The sequence below is a fragment of the Theropithecus gelada genome, chromosome 16 (genome assembly GCF_003255815.1).
Source record: "Theropithecus gelada isolate Dixy chromosome 16, Tgel_1.0, whole genome shotgun sequence".
In the NCBI taxonomy this organism is placed as follows: domain Eukaryota; kingdom Metazoa; phylum Chordata; class Mammalia; order Primates; family Cercopithecidae; genus Theropithecus; species Theropithecus gelada.
Window position 1 is genome coordinate 60,219,338 of NC_037684.1, and position 14,415 is coordinate 60,233,752.

Sequence of the window (14,415 nt, forward strand, 5' to 3'; positions counted from 1 at the left end):
GGCGGGAGTGCAGTGGCCGGATCTCAGATCACTGCAAGCTCCGCCTCCCGGGTTCACGCCATTCTCCTGCCTCAGCCTCCGGAGTAGCTGGGACTACAGGCGCCCGCCACCTTGCCCGGCTAGTTTTTTGTATTTTTTAGTAGAGACGGGGTTTCACCGTGTTAGCCAGGATGGTCTCGATCTCCTGACCTTGTGATCCGCCTGTCTCGGCCTCCCAAAGTGCTGGGATTACAGGCTTGAGCCACCGCGCCCGGCTATTTTATTTTTTTAAGACGGAGTCTCGCTCTGTCACCCAGGCTGGAGTTCAATGGTGTGATCTCAGCTCACTGCAACCTCCCTCTCCCGGGTTCAAGAGATTCTCCTGTCTCAGCCTCCTGAGTAGCTGGGATTACAGGCATACGCCACCATACCCAGCTAATTTTTTGTATTTTGAGATGGGGTTTCACCATGTTGGCCAGGATGGTCTCGATCTCTTGACCTTGTGATCCGCCCGCCTCGGCCTCCCAAAGTGCTGGGATTACAGGCATGAGCCACCACGCCCGGCCAACAATGGTATTTCTTGTAGTGATCAAATGAGTGAGTTCATATGTGTAGAAACACTCAGAATGGGAATGGCACAGAATAAATGCAGTATAGACATTAGTTGTTATTATGATCCAGCCATACTGGGATCCCCTGGGAGACAGCGGGGAAAATAGAGCAGGGAAGTGGTCCTCTCCAGGGCTTGCAGCGTCCAGCCCCTCAGTCAGGGCACTGTGGGAGTGGCTCAGTCGGGAGGTTTTCCAGCTTTCTTGGGAAATTCTGGCCTTGCCTTCCCAGTGTTGAGCAGTCCTGTTCCTTTGGGTTCTCCACTTTCAGTCTGGAAGTTTCCATGTGGCTAACCTTCCTCTTAGCCCCAGGAGTTGGGCAGATGACCAAGGCTTGCCAATCAATGTTCCATCCCCCTAGTAACAGTGACAGGTCTAAGGACACGCACATGACCTGGGGAGTTTCAGCAACGAGGCCAGGACTTTTCTGGGAATTGCCAGGAAAGAAACATCCTGTCTACCAAGTGGCTAAGCAGGGTGGCTGCTAGACAAAAACTATGGTAGTCATCTTTGCCGCCTTCTGAAGAGAGCAATCCTGACAACGAAGCTCACCTACAGGAAAGCCAGGCCAGGAGATAGAGGGGGGCAGAATCCTGACAAGGCTCTTTGAGCACCTGGATTCAGCCATACCTGAAGCACAGTTGAAAAATCTACCTCTGGGCCGGGCGCGGTGGCTCAAGCCTGTAATCCCAGCACTTTGGGAGGCCGAGACGAGCGGATCACGAGGTCAGGAGATCGAGACCATCCTGGCTAACACGGTGAAACCCCGTCTCTACTAAAAAATACAAAAAACTAGCCGGGCGAGGTGGCGGNCAAAAAAAAAAAAAAAAAAAAAAAAGAAAAATCTACCTCTGGACTTTTCAGTTATGTAAACCAATAAATGTCCTTCCTTTATTTAGGCCGGGCGCGGTGGCTCACGCCTGTAATCCCAGCACTTTGGGAGGCCGAGGCGGGCGGATCACAAGGTCAGGAGATCGAGACCACAGTGAAACCCCGTCTCTACTAAAAATACAAAAAATTAGCCGGGCGCGGTGGTGGGCGCCTGTAGTCCCAGCTACTCAGGAGGCTGAGGCAGGAGAATGGCGTGAACCCGGGAGGCGGAGCTTGCAGTGAGCCGAGATCGCGCCACTGCACTCCAGCCTGGGCGACAGCGCGAGACTCCGTCTCAAAAAAAAAATAAAAAATAAAAAATAAAAAATAAAAAAAAAAATGTCCTTCCTTTATTTAAACCCTTGGATTTGGTTTCTGTTGCTTGCAAATGGAATAGTCCCGGATAACACTCCTCTCCAGGCTGTGGCCCCTTCCTCGAGGAAAGACTCTTTGTGGAGATTCAGGGTAGTGTGTGTGTGTGTGTGTGTGCGCGCGCGCGCGTGTGTGCGTACGCGCGTGTGTGCGTGTGTGTGTGTGCGTGCGTGTGTGCGTGTGTGTGTGTGTGGGCGTGTGTGTGCGTGTGTGTGTGCGTGTGTGTGCGCGCGTGTGTGTGCGCGCGTGTGTGCGTGTGTGTGCGTGTGTGTGCGTGCGCGTGTGTGTGTGGGCGTGTGTGCGTGCGTGTGTGTGTGCGCGCGTGTGTGCGCGCGTGTGTGCGTGTGTGCGCGCGTGCGTGTGTGTGTGCGTGCGTGTGTGTGTGTGTGCACGCGTGTGTGCGTGTGTGTGTGTGTGTTGGGATATGGGGTGTGTGGCTGTATACCTCCAGGGCAAATCTGTGAGTGCACCTGTGGCCAGATATGTCATCTCCCCCCACTCCTTACCCTACCCCAAGCTCACCTGTCCAAGGGGAGCTCAAAGTAATGGACTCTCTTCTCCTTCCCCCAGGGCTCAGGTCTCTGGTAACAGAACTCTCCAGGCCTCTTAGTCCCAGAGTCTCCTGTCTCCCCGCTGCAGGCCCCAGGGAGGCCACCCACCAATGTCCTTTTCTTTCTTCTCACGGTCCACCCACCTCTTCTCCAAGCCCCCTTTCACCTTGGAACTGGGGCCAAGCCACATGCTCCCGAAGCCTAAGCTTGGTCACTGCTGCCCCCTGCAGGTCCCAGAGAGCAACAGGTGAGGCATGACAAAGGTCCCTGAGCCTCAGCGTCCTGAGTCTGTCCCGCTGTCTCCAGCCCCATCCGGGAGAGCGAGGGCATCGTCCATCCCCGCCCGCCCTCCTTGGGCCCCTTCCTCCAGGAAGGCCTCTGGTTCTGTGTCCAAGCCAGAAGGAGCTGGTGCAGGGGAGAGGGGGAGCTTCTCCATGTCCTGAACCCTTCTATGGGACAGGCCTCCCTCTTGGCACCCCCAGCCCCAACGGGTTAGCAACATTTCTATCTTTACCCAAGACCAACTTATAACAGAGAAGCTGAGGCCTGCAGGAGTGGCGGTCCCAAGTGTCCCCACACTTGAGGCACCCAGCCCAGGACTCATCCCACCTCCACTGAGCAGCACTGGCTTCGACGTGTCTCGCAGGAGGCAGAGCACAGAGGGCAGACAGAGCCACCTGGAGCCCACACGTCGGGACTGATGAACTCAGCGTGCGTCTGTGTCTGCCCTTGGGGCTGCCGGTCTTGAGAGTCGAAGGGAAAGGTCGGTCAAATCTGGCATTCATGACCTCAACTCTGGTGATAATAGAATGACTATGGGCCGGGCGCGGTGGCTCATGCCTGTAATCCCAGCACTTTGGGAGGCCAAGGTGGGCGGATCACCTGAGGTCAGGAGTTCAAGACCAGCCTGGCCAACACGATGAAACCCCGTCTCTACTAAAAATACAAAAATTAGCTGGGCGTGGTGGCGGGCACCTGTAATCCCAGCTACTCGGGAGGCTGCGACAGAGACTCACTTGAACCTGGGAGGCGGAGCTTGCAGTGAGCTGAGATCGCGCTCTGCACTCCAGCCTGGGCAACAAAGTGAGACTCTGTTGTCTCAAAACGACAAACAAACAAAAATAATAGAATGACTGTGGTGCCGAGCCCACTCCTCCAAAGCCATGCCTTGGTCGAGCTTTGTTGTCACCACCCTGGGAGGACAACCAAGAGGGCCTGATGTCAGACACAGGCATCTTCGGAAGCCTATCCCCTTCCAGAAATCACCCTCACCATGCTTTCTACCTTGTCATCGGCAAGGCTCTCCGATGGCCTTCTCGTGGAAGCGGCCACGTGTGGAGTGGCTGAGGGTCAGGTGCCAGCCCTGCTGCTTCCCAGCTGTGTGGCTTCAGGTTAGAGACTGCACCTCTCTGAGCCTCAGTTTTCTCAATAAAACAGAGGTGAGGCCACCTACCTCAAAGCCGCTGCTTACTCAATAAGTGCTTAGTGAAGCCCTAGCACATACACAGCCTGAGCTTCAGGAGACAGAATTGTCTAGGTAAGTGTTTGAGGGAAGCTTCTTTGAGTTCTTCTTTTTTTTTTTTTTTTTTTATTATTGAGATGGAGTCTCAGTCTGTTACCCAGGCTGGAGTGCAGTGGCTCGATCTCGGCTCATTGCAACCTCTGCCTCCTGGGTTCAGGCTGGTCTCAAACTCCTGACCTCAGGCGATCCACCCGCCTCGGCCTCCTAAAGTGCTGGGATTAAAGGCGTGAGCCACCGCGCCTGGCCTCTATGAGTTCTTCTGTTTAGTGGTTAGTACTTGGCATGGAAATAGATCTCGCAGGCTGGACACAGTGGCTCACGCCTGTAATCCCAGCACTTTGGGAGGCCAAGGTGGGTGGATGGCCTGAGGTCAGGAGTTGAAGACCAGCCTGGCCAGCATGGTGAAACCCCGTCTCTACTAAAAATACAAAAATTAGCACTCAGTGGGCACATATAATGAAAACCTCCCATTTTCACTGTTCTCTGTTCCTCCCTCACACATTCCTCTTTCAATGTCAGTCCGCCCCCATTCCCTGAGTGAGCTGCCTCAGACATGCTGTGTCCCCAGAATTATATCTCCAGACTACACTCTCCCCTGAGATTCAATTCCACACATTCAGTCATTCAACAAACATGAGCCAGTAATTCTAGCACTTTGGGAGGCTGAGGCGGGAGGATCGCCTGAGGCCAAGAGTTAGAGACCAGCCTGGGCAACATAGCAACACCCTGTCTCTACTTAAAAACAAAAACAAACACATATTTATCCAGCCCCTATTAATGTGCCTAACACTGTTGAACAAAACAAACACGAAAGTGAACAAAACAAACAAAAATCTCACAGCCAAGGGTCTTACACAGATGCTCCTCGAATTACGATGGGGCTATAACCTGATACACTCATCCTGAGTCAAAAAGCCTCTTAATACCCCCAATAAACCCACCATAAAGTCAAAAAATCCTAAGTCAAACCACGCTAAGTCCAGATGCTCCTCAACTTACAATGTGATGATGTCCTGATACAGTATCTGTTTTTTTGTTTTTTTTTGAGACAGAGTCTCACTCTATCTCCCAGGCTGAAGTGCAATGGCGTGATCTTGGCTCACTGCAGCCTCTACCTCCGGGGTTCAAGCGATTCTCCTCCCTCAGCCTCCTGAGTAGCTGGGATAACAGGCGTACGCCACCACACCTGGCTAACTTTTGTATTTTTAGTAGAGACGGGGTTTCACCATGTTGGCCAGGCTGGTCTTGAACTCCTGACCTCAGGTGATCCACCCCCCTTGGCCTCCCAAAGTGCTGGGATTACAGGCGTGAGCCACTGTGTCTGGCCTGCAAGATCTATTTCCATGCCAAGTACTAACCACTAAACAGACAGAAATTCAACTGGATCAACCTGAACTGTCCGTCTCCCTTTAGAACTTGTTCCCCTGTGTCCTCGTCATGGAGAATGGTTCTGTCCTCACCCTATCACCCAGGCTCAATACCTGGGCAGCACCCTCACAGCCACCCTCTCCATCATGCCCACATTGGTTGGGTCCCCTAGTCCTTCCTGTCCTCCCTCAGCTTTCATCTAAGGACCCAGAGTGCTGGTTGTGGGAAGACTGAGACATTGGAGGAGCTGGGGCAGGTGCGGGGGCAGCTCTGGCGTGGGTTGGGAGGACTGGCCAGGTGGCTGGTGGGACACAGGGTGTGGCCATGGGCCACAGGCAGGAGTTGACCAGAGGGGGCGTGTGCTGTCAGGGAGCAGCAGCCCTGGGGAGGGGCACGAGCAGACTCCAGGCTCAGAACTGGGGCCCACCCTGAGGCCCCCATGCCACCTGCAGACAAGTCGAGGAGCATCTGGGCAAGTTCCTTGAGTGCAGGATCTTGGTTTGTTTTGTTCACTTCTGTATTTTTAGTGTCTGGAACAGTGCTTGGCGCATAATAGGGGCTTGATAAACACCTGTGTGGTGAATGACTAACTGAATGTGGAACTGAATCTCAGGCCAACGATTTGTGTTTTTAATTTTTTTTTTTTTTTTTGAGACGGAGCCTCACTCTGCCGCCCAGGCTGAAGTACGGTGGCGCGATCTTGGCTCACTGCAAGCTCCGCCTCCCGGGTTCATGCCGTTCTCCTGCCTCAGCCTCCAGAGTAGCTGGGACTACAGGTGCCCGCCACCACACCCGGCTAATTTTTTGTATTTTTAGTAGAGACAGGATTTCACCATGTTAACCAGATGGTCTCAATCTCCGGACCTCATGATCCACCTGCCTCGGCCTCCCAAAGTGCTGGGATGAGAGGCATGAGCCACCGCACCTGGCCAAATTATTTTATTTTTATTGTTATTTATTTATTTTTGAGACAGGGCATCACTCTGTCCTTCAGGCTGCAGTGCACTGGTGCAGTCACGGCTCACTGCAGCCTCAACTTTCCAGGCTCACGTGATCCTCCCATCTCAGCCTCCTGAGTAGCTGGGACTGACTACAGGCATGCACCACCACACCCAGCTAATTTTTTTTTTTTTTTTTTTTTTTTTTCAGATACAGGGCCTCACTGTGTTGGCCAGGCTGGTCTTGGACCCCTGAGCTCAAGTGATCCGCTCACTTTGGTCTCCCAAAGTGCTGGGTTTTCAGGCATGCACCACTGCACCCGGCCTGTTTTTCTTTCTTTCTTTCTTTCTTCTTTTTTTTTTTTTTGAATACGTCACCAATCTCTAAAAACCAAGAAGTTTCTTTCATGCATAAATCTCACTTCCCACTTCTCTTGAGATGTCAGAAGCTCTGGGCTGTGCTAGGTGTCACGTGCTACGGTGACGATGGGCAGAAGCTGAGCAGGGGCCGCCCCAGGCGTGAGGCCTGCCAGGGTGACAACATCTGTCACCTGTGTTCACTGCCTCTGCCTTGGGTACAGCCCCGTCCTCCCTTCCCATCCCTACGGCCTCTTCACAGCTGTCCTGCCTCTGGTCCTCACGCTCAACCCTGCCTGCCCCAGGCCCTCGCCTGCTAGACATCCTTCTTTGGCTCCCTTCTGCCTGCAGGAGAAATCCCTGCACCTCAGCGCGGTGTTCAAAGGCCTTCGCCATCGCCCCTGCTTGCCCTATCACATCCTCTCCCTTGAGCTCCTTTTATGCCCCCTTCAGCCTAGTCCCAGTGACTGTCTATTCTTCACTGGCCCCAGGACCTTGGTTCACACTCTGCTTCCTGACAGGAGAACCTGGAAGTGGTGGACACACAACCAGGCTCCTCCAATCAGGGCATTCCGTTTCCTTGACCACAATGATTGATTGGTTCTGGGGTGGGCACAGGACCCGACCCTGTCCGATAAGAGTTGAGCCTGAGACTTTTGCTGGAGCTCTGGAGAAGGAGCAGCTCTTGTGCCTCAGGAGTGGCTAAGCTGGTGAGATGTCAGCTTGGAGCTGCTGGTCACCATGTCACCACCATGAAGACAGAGAACCTGCCTGAGAATGACGCTTCCACAGAAGAAAGAAGAGCCAGAAAAGGGAGACAGGTCCTGGACAGTTTCTTTTGAGAATCAAGACTGGACCCATGAGAATTCCTCATCCCCTCTCCCCTCTAAACCTTACTCCTCCCATGTCTTCATCCTGGAGGATCCAGCCAGGCCTGAATCCCACACTGATTTTTCAGTTACCTAAACTACCCGATACTCCCACCCTTTCTTTTATTTATGTATTCATTTATTTGTTTATTTATTTATTTTGAGATGGAGTCTCACTCTGTTGCCCGGGCCGGCCTACAGTGGCGCAATCTCAGCTCACTGCAACCTCCACCTCCCGGGTTCAATCAATTCTGCTTCAGCCTCCCAAGTAGCTGAGATTACAGATGTCCGCCACCACACCCAGCTAATTTTTGTATTTTTAGTAGAGACAGGTTTTCACCATGTTGGCCAGGCTGGTCTCGAACTCCTGACCTCAAGTGATCCACCACCTTGGCCTCCCAGACTGCTGAGATTACAGGTGTGAGCCAACGCACCCGGCCCACCCTTCCTTTTAAATCCGGTTTGATTGGGCTTTTCGGGAACCAAAGGAGTCAAGCTAATTCACCCTCAGTTCCTCCCTCTCCCTCTCTCCATTCCATGTCCCACCTCTGTTCCCTGGCACGGCACCAAGCATGGAGAAGATGCTGAAGAAACGGTCCCTGGATATGTTTCTCCGAGCAATAACTTCTATCCGTCCTTCTCCCTGATTGGTGCACTCTGATCTCCACTTGGAGATCTCAGAACATGTGATTTCAAGAGGTCTGTGTGGAGGCGCAGGGGATGAGTGAGGACTTAGTTGAGAAGAGACCCAGAGGGACTGGAGAGAAAGCTGAAAGCAGCCCAGCCCAGCCCAGCCCACAGCCCCCGGGCCTTTGCTTATGGCTGGTTCCATCAGTGTGACACCTCCTCCAGGAAGGCCTCCTAGGCTTCCTCCCCGAGCAATATTCACAAATCCTTGGAGAAGCTCCTCTATGCTGCAGCAAAACTAGCCCTCTCCTTTCCTTGTCCCAGTGTGCCCCTAGCATGGCCTGCTGGGCCACAGATAACAGCCCATTGCCTGTACACTGCCAGAGACAGAGAGCTCATCACCTCTTTGGGGAGAGCTCTGAGACCATCTTTTTATTTATTTATTTTATTTATGTATTTATTTATTATTATTATTATTTTTTTTTTTTTTGAGACAGAGTCTCGCTCTGTCGCCCAGGCTGGAGTGCAGTGGCCGGATCTCCACTCACTGCAAACTCCGCCTCCCGGGTTCATGCTATTCTCCTGCCTCAGCCTCCCGAGTAGCTGGGACTACAGGCGCCAGCCATCATGCCCAGCTAATTTTTGTATTTTTAGTACAGACAGGGTTTCACTGTGTTAGCCAGGATGGTCTCAATCTCCTGACCTTGTGATCCGCCCGCCTCGGCCTCCCAAAGTGCTGGGATTACAGGTGTGAGCCACCGCACCCGGCCTATTTACTATTTTTGAGACAGAGTCTCGCTCTGTCACCCATGCTGGAGTGCAATGGGGTGATCTCAGCTCCACTCCACCTCCCGGGTTTAAGTGATTCTCCTGCCTCAGCCTCCTAAGTAGCTGGGACTACAGGCGCGCATTACCACACCCGACTAATTTTTTTTTTTTTTTGCAGACCAAGTTTCACTGTTGTTGCCCAGTCTGGAGTGCAGAAGCGTGATCTTGGCTTACCACAACCTCCACCTCCCGGGTTCAAGCTATTCTCCTGCCTCAGCCCCCCCAGTAGCTGGGATTACAGGTGCCCACCACCACGCCTGGCTAATTTTGTATTTTTTAGTAGAGATGGGCTTTCTGCATGTTGGTAAGGCTGGTCTCGAACTTCCAACCTCAGGGGATCTGCCCGCCTCAGCCTCCCAAAGTGCTGGGATTACAGGAGTGAGCCACTGCACCCGGCCTTAACTGAGACCATCTTAATTGGATCTGAAAGAGGGTCAGCTCAGCTCAGCCTTCTGGTCTTAGGCCCACTCACTGCCTGCACTTGCCCGGGATCTCCTGGAGGAGCACGACTAGCAGAGACCACAGCCTCAGTTTTCCTCCTCAGAGTCTGTGTTCTCGGCATCTCAGCCTCTCTGTTCAGCCTCAGTAACTCTGTCCATCTCTGAGTCTCGGAACCTCCCTCCCTTCGTCTGAGTTGTGCTCCAGCGTTTGTCCCTGTGTCCAGGTCTGTCTCTGTGTCCCCCCATCCCCCACCCAGGCTTTGCCCCGTGTCCGGGACGCAGGGGCCTGGCTGGTCTCTCATGCTCCTTTCCATCCCCCAGCAGTGCCTACAGGATCACACATGAAAGCAAAGCCCTCCCCAGGAAACAGCAAAGTGCTGAGGGGAGTGCACTTTAGGGGGGTCCCCTGCAATCCGTGCCCCATGGGCCGGTTAGGAAGCTGAGCCCGGAGATGCCAAGGCCAAGTCCAGGCTGGCACTGTGGGCAAACTTGGGTTTGCCGCTGTGGATTCCTGGCTGAGGTCAGTGCAGTACTGGGCAGTGGCCAGACGAGGGCACAAGAGACAGCAGGTGCCACAGCCGGAGCAGGAGCTGGGAGCCTGAGCCTGCAGCTCTCGGGGTTGCTAGTGATGAGGGACCCTGCCTTCCTTCCATATTCTGCTGTGTGACGTGGGCAGGCCAGTGCTCTCTCTCTGAGGATGTTTCCTTTCCAGAATATCAAGGCTGACTTTGGAGTCATGCAGGTGGGTTCCAATCCTGGTTAGCCTCTTACTAAGCTGTGAGATCCTGGCTAAATCCCTGTGGCCCTGAGGCCCACAGACACCGAGAAGGGCCACATCCATTTGGAACCTGATTAGACGGTCTGGGGAGGGAAGACGGGCAGGACGGCGGTAGTGAGGTCCCCGTCACTGGAGGTATAGGTTCCCAGCTGGGCAGCAGCTTGGGGCATAGGCTGGGAATGGGAGGGTCCCTCCTACGCGGACAGCCTGTGACCCACACACAGGAGGGACCTGGTGCCCCTCACACCTGCAGATCTGACAGCAGGACTAGGGAGCTGCAGGGACAGAGGGAGGACCATCTTCCCCCAGCGTCTTCCAGCTAGGGTAGGCTGGGCCTGAGCAGACAGCCTCTGTCTTCCAGGGAAGGTCAGGAGTGACGCTAATGGTGGACTTCTGGCCCGTCCTGTGCCTGGCGTCCCATCATCAGTGCCCGGTAGAAAGGATCCCAGCCCCCTGTGATGGTGAGGAAGGAGAAGGCACAGCAGAGACCTGGGGGTCAGGGGGGCTCGGCTCCAACCCCGGGTTTGCTGCTGACTTGCTGTGGACCTGGAAACCGCACTGCCCCCTCTGGGCCTGTTTCCCTCCCAAGCTCGAACACCATCGCAGATGTCAGATTAGTCTCTGAACAAGAGAGAGGAGAGGCCAAGGCTGGGGCCTGGCCCTGGGTCCACCTGGACAGCTCTGAGGTTTTGGGGACTAGTGGGACAGAGGGAGGGCTCTTTTGGATGCCAGAAGTTTCAGGGGGACTAGGACTCCATGGTCCTTGTGTGGGCCCTGGGTCTGCCTGCCCTGGACTCCATTGAGCAGTTCTGGTTTGGAACCACAGTAAAAATGGGGAGGGCAGAGCCCTCAGAATCACACAGCAAAGGTAGGCAAGGGCTACTGGGCACCCCCAGACCCCCAGCAGGGCTGATCCCCCTCCAGGAGCCCTCTGCACAGTCACTACGAGTGGACAAGATGCACCACACACAGGGGACACACATCAGCCACCCAGACACTTGGCCACAGGGCAGACATGGGCACAGCCATGTGCACACACAAGGGTACCCACATGTGAGCACCCAGCCCCAGGGACACACACCCAGACACACATGGGCACAGAGCTGCATACGCACACTCACAAGTGTGCCCGCCTCTGCCAGGCCTGCCTTGACTCCCGAGACAACCAGACCGCAGGAGCGTCCCATGCTGCCCCTGATTCTGCACTCCCGGCCCAGCGGGACAGGTCCAGAGATGCCCGGAAAGGAACTATCATCCCTGGGACCAGAACCCATCTCTGTCCTCTGCCTGACACGCCAACATTAAGGCACCAGGTATTCAGAATGTGAGGGTTTCTCTGCTCCAAGGGCCTCAAACATCCCTGGATGTCCCTCGCTTAGGCAGGGAAGGTGGCAGCAGAGTCTGTCTCTCTCTGAGCTGTCATATGGGGTGACAGGTATGGGGTGTGGCCTCTGTGTCAGTGGCAGCCTGGTGTGGCCTCTGTGTGGATGTGGCCTCTGTGTCGGTGGCAGCCTGGTGTGGCCTCTGTGTGGATGTGGCCTCTGTGTCGGTGGCAGCCTGGTTTGTCAGGTGGTCACAGGTCGAGGACTCAGTGGCTGTGGTTGGTGGGGCCCTGGCCCTGAACACCACTAACCACTCAAAGGAACCGTAACACGGAGCTGGCTCCTCGGAACCCAGAGACTCTGCCCCCTGTCCACCGAAGGCCCAGGGGCAGGGCTTCCCCGCCGGCCTCGTCCCCATCTCCACGGTGAGTTGGCAGGATTTTTCAATTCCCGCACAGTGGTTTGCCAGGAAGGCCTTCCACTGGATGGAGAGGAAGAGGGGCACGCAAGAGATCTCAGAGTCTGGAGGACAGGCCGGGGGCAGGGGCTGGTGCAGGCAGGCAGGCAGCGGGAGGGGCCCGGACTCACCCGATGACGTAGACCAGGACCACCAGCTGGATCAGTCGGAATATAACGCCCACCTTCTTGTTGCGTACCAGCACCATGCGGGGGGTGTCATACTCGAAGAGGAAGGCGGCCAGCTCCTCCTGGAACCGCCGTGCCATGGTGGGCCGGCTGGGGCTCAGAACCGAGCGCCCTGCACGGCCGCTGCTCTCAGGGTGAGCCGGGTGCCACCACCCACGTTGATGACAGAGCTTCTGGGGGCTTCCTGGCCCCTTGGGAAGAGCGGGGCAGTACAGATGGGGCCAGAGGTCAGCTGGAGGCACTTGGGTTGGAGAGAGAATCCCTGGGCGGTCAGAGCAGCTCTTGGCCCCTGGAAGGCAATAGACTGCAGACCAGCCTCGCCCATGGACAAATAAATTCCCAAAGATAGACGGGGCGGGGCTGGTGGGGCCACCCAGGCCCAGCCCCACTGCCCCTCCTGGCTCTGCGCGGGCCCTGTTGGGCCTCCGGAAACAGGAGTTATTGGCAGGAAACCACAGGCCACCCGTCACAGGGGCAAAGATAAAGCTCTCAGCCGATTCCTCAAGTTATCTTCCCCCCAAAACCTGGCAAGATGGAGCTCTGGCCAGGGCCTGGGGGAAGCTGGAGTGTCCTCAGTTTCAGAACCTCCCCCCAACTCCCCTCCACTGCCAAAATCAGACATCCATCCCCAGCCCCATCTCCATCCACCACCCTCCACCCTCCCCCACCAGGGTTGGCTGCTTCGTCCCCGGGGGCCTGCAGCAAGCAGGGCAGAGAGGAAGGAGGCTCTGAGTTCCAGCCTGGCCTGTGCCCGGTCAACCTCAGTGCTGAGCTGGCGTCTCCATGCCCCACCTCTCCTCTCCCACCATCTGTCCTGCCAGGGCCACCATCAGAGGGAGAGAGGTAGCAGGTGCCCAGACAAGGCAAGCACCACGTCAGTCACTCGGTGCCATCGGGGGCCCAAGACCAGCGGAGAGAGCCTGACCTTGGAGATCCCTGGCTCTGCCACTTCTTGGCTGTGGGGGTGGGTGTCACCTCGCCTCTCCGAGCCTCTGCTTCCTCGTCTGTACATTGGGGTGAACTGGGGTAATGAGGACAATTCCTTCTAGGTCGAGGCTCACAGGGAATGGGTCTCAGCAACGTGGGACAGAGAACTGGAGGCCACCATCGAGTGTGGGGCACAGCACCTCTGCTGTCCCTCCCTTCCCTTCCCAACCCCAGCTCGGCCCTGAACACAAGGGTTTGGGGTGGGCAGAGGGGCCCAGAGCTGGAGGCTTCCCCAGCCCCTCCCCTCGTTTTGAAGGTGAGGAGACCAAGCTCAGAGAAGAGAAATGAGTTGCCCAGGCTCACCCGGGGTGGTACTGGAGGTTCAAGCTGGAAGCAGGGGCCTCCCTGGCCAGCCCCCGCGCCCCCATCTTCCGAGCCGCCCCACCCTTAAGGCTGATAAGGCGTCTTCTTCCTGGTGAGCCATGAGCTGGAAGTGCTCCGGGCAGGGAGCCAGGCCTGGGGCTGGGCATCCCGGCAGCCTGTCTAAATGGGGGTCACCCACAGAGGGCTGCCGTGGCCCCTTCCGGCACCCAGGTCAGTCTCTGCTTGTCGAGCAGATCAGCCCCACCCCTCGCGGAGTTTCTGCCGATCCAGTGGGTGTCACGGGCTTCTCTAAAGAAAATCCAGAGATGTTGGGAGCCAGAGCTGTGGTGGCCATGGCTCTCCTTGGCCTGATCCTGACCCCAGACAGTTTCTTTCCCGGCTGCCCCTGTGGCCATTGGAATGGGAGGCACCAGGACACAGCTGCTTGTGCTGGGGAGTGGGGTGGATGCTGAGACTGTGTGGGCCATTCTGGGTCCCTTTTCAGCCACCCTTCTCCCTGACATGCACACCACATTCTGGAGAGTGGTGGGGGTAGGAGGGAAAGGTGGGAGGAAGGGAGGGAGGGAGGGAGAGACAGAGGGAGGGAAGGAGGGAGAAGGAGGAGAAGGGAAGGGAGGGAAGGGAGGGAAGGGAAGAGAGGGAGGGAGTGAAGGGAAGAAAGAGAGGGAACAAGTGAAGGGAAGAGAGGGAAGGAGGGAGTGAAGGGAAGAGAGGGAGGAAGGAAGGGAAGGAGAAGGAAGGGAAGGCAGGGAAGGGAAGAGAGGGAGGGAGGGAAGGGAGGGAGGAAGGAATGAAGGAAGGAAGGAAGGAAGTGAGGGAGGGAGGGAGGGAGGCAGAGAGGGAGGGAAAGAGGGAGAAGGAAGGGAAGGGAAGGGAGGGAGGGAGGGAAGGGAAGAGAAGGAAGGAGGGAGTGAAGGGAAGAGAGGGAGGGAGGAAGGAAGGGAGGGAGGGAGAAGGAAGGGAAGGGAAGGGAGGGAAGGGAGGGAAGGGAAGGGAGGGAAGGGAGGGAAAGGGAAGAGGNAGGGAAGGG

General features: G+C 55.9%; 1 protein-coding gene across 1 annotated transcript in view; it reads right to left on the reverse strand.

The window, feature by feature from the left end:
* P2RX1 (purinergic receptor P2X 1) overlaps nucleotides 1-12,488 on the reverse strand; it is a 22,432-nt gene extending 9,944 nt beyond the window's left edge. The window contains exon 1 of the mRNA XM_025362585.1: nucleotides 12,018-12,488. Coding sequence (XP_025218370.1) covers nucleotides 12,018-12,154 — 137 coding nt within the window. The 5' untranslated portion in view covers nucleotides 12,155-12,488. The remainder of the gene's footprint in view (nucleotides 1-12,017) is intronic.
* Nucleotides 12,489-14,415: the final 1,927 nt, after the last annotated feature.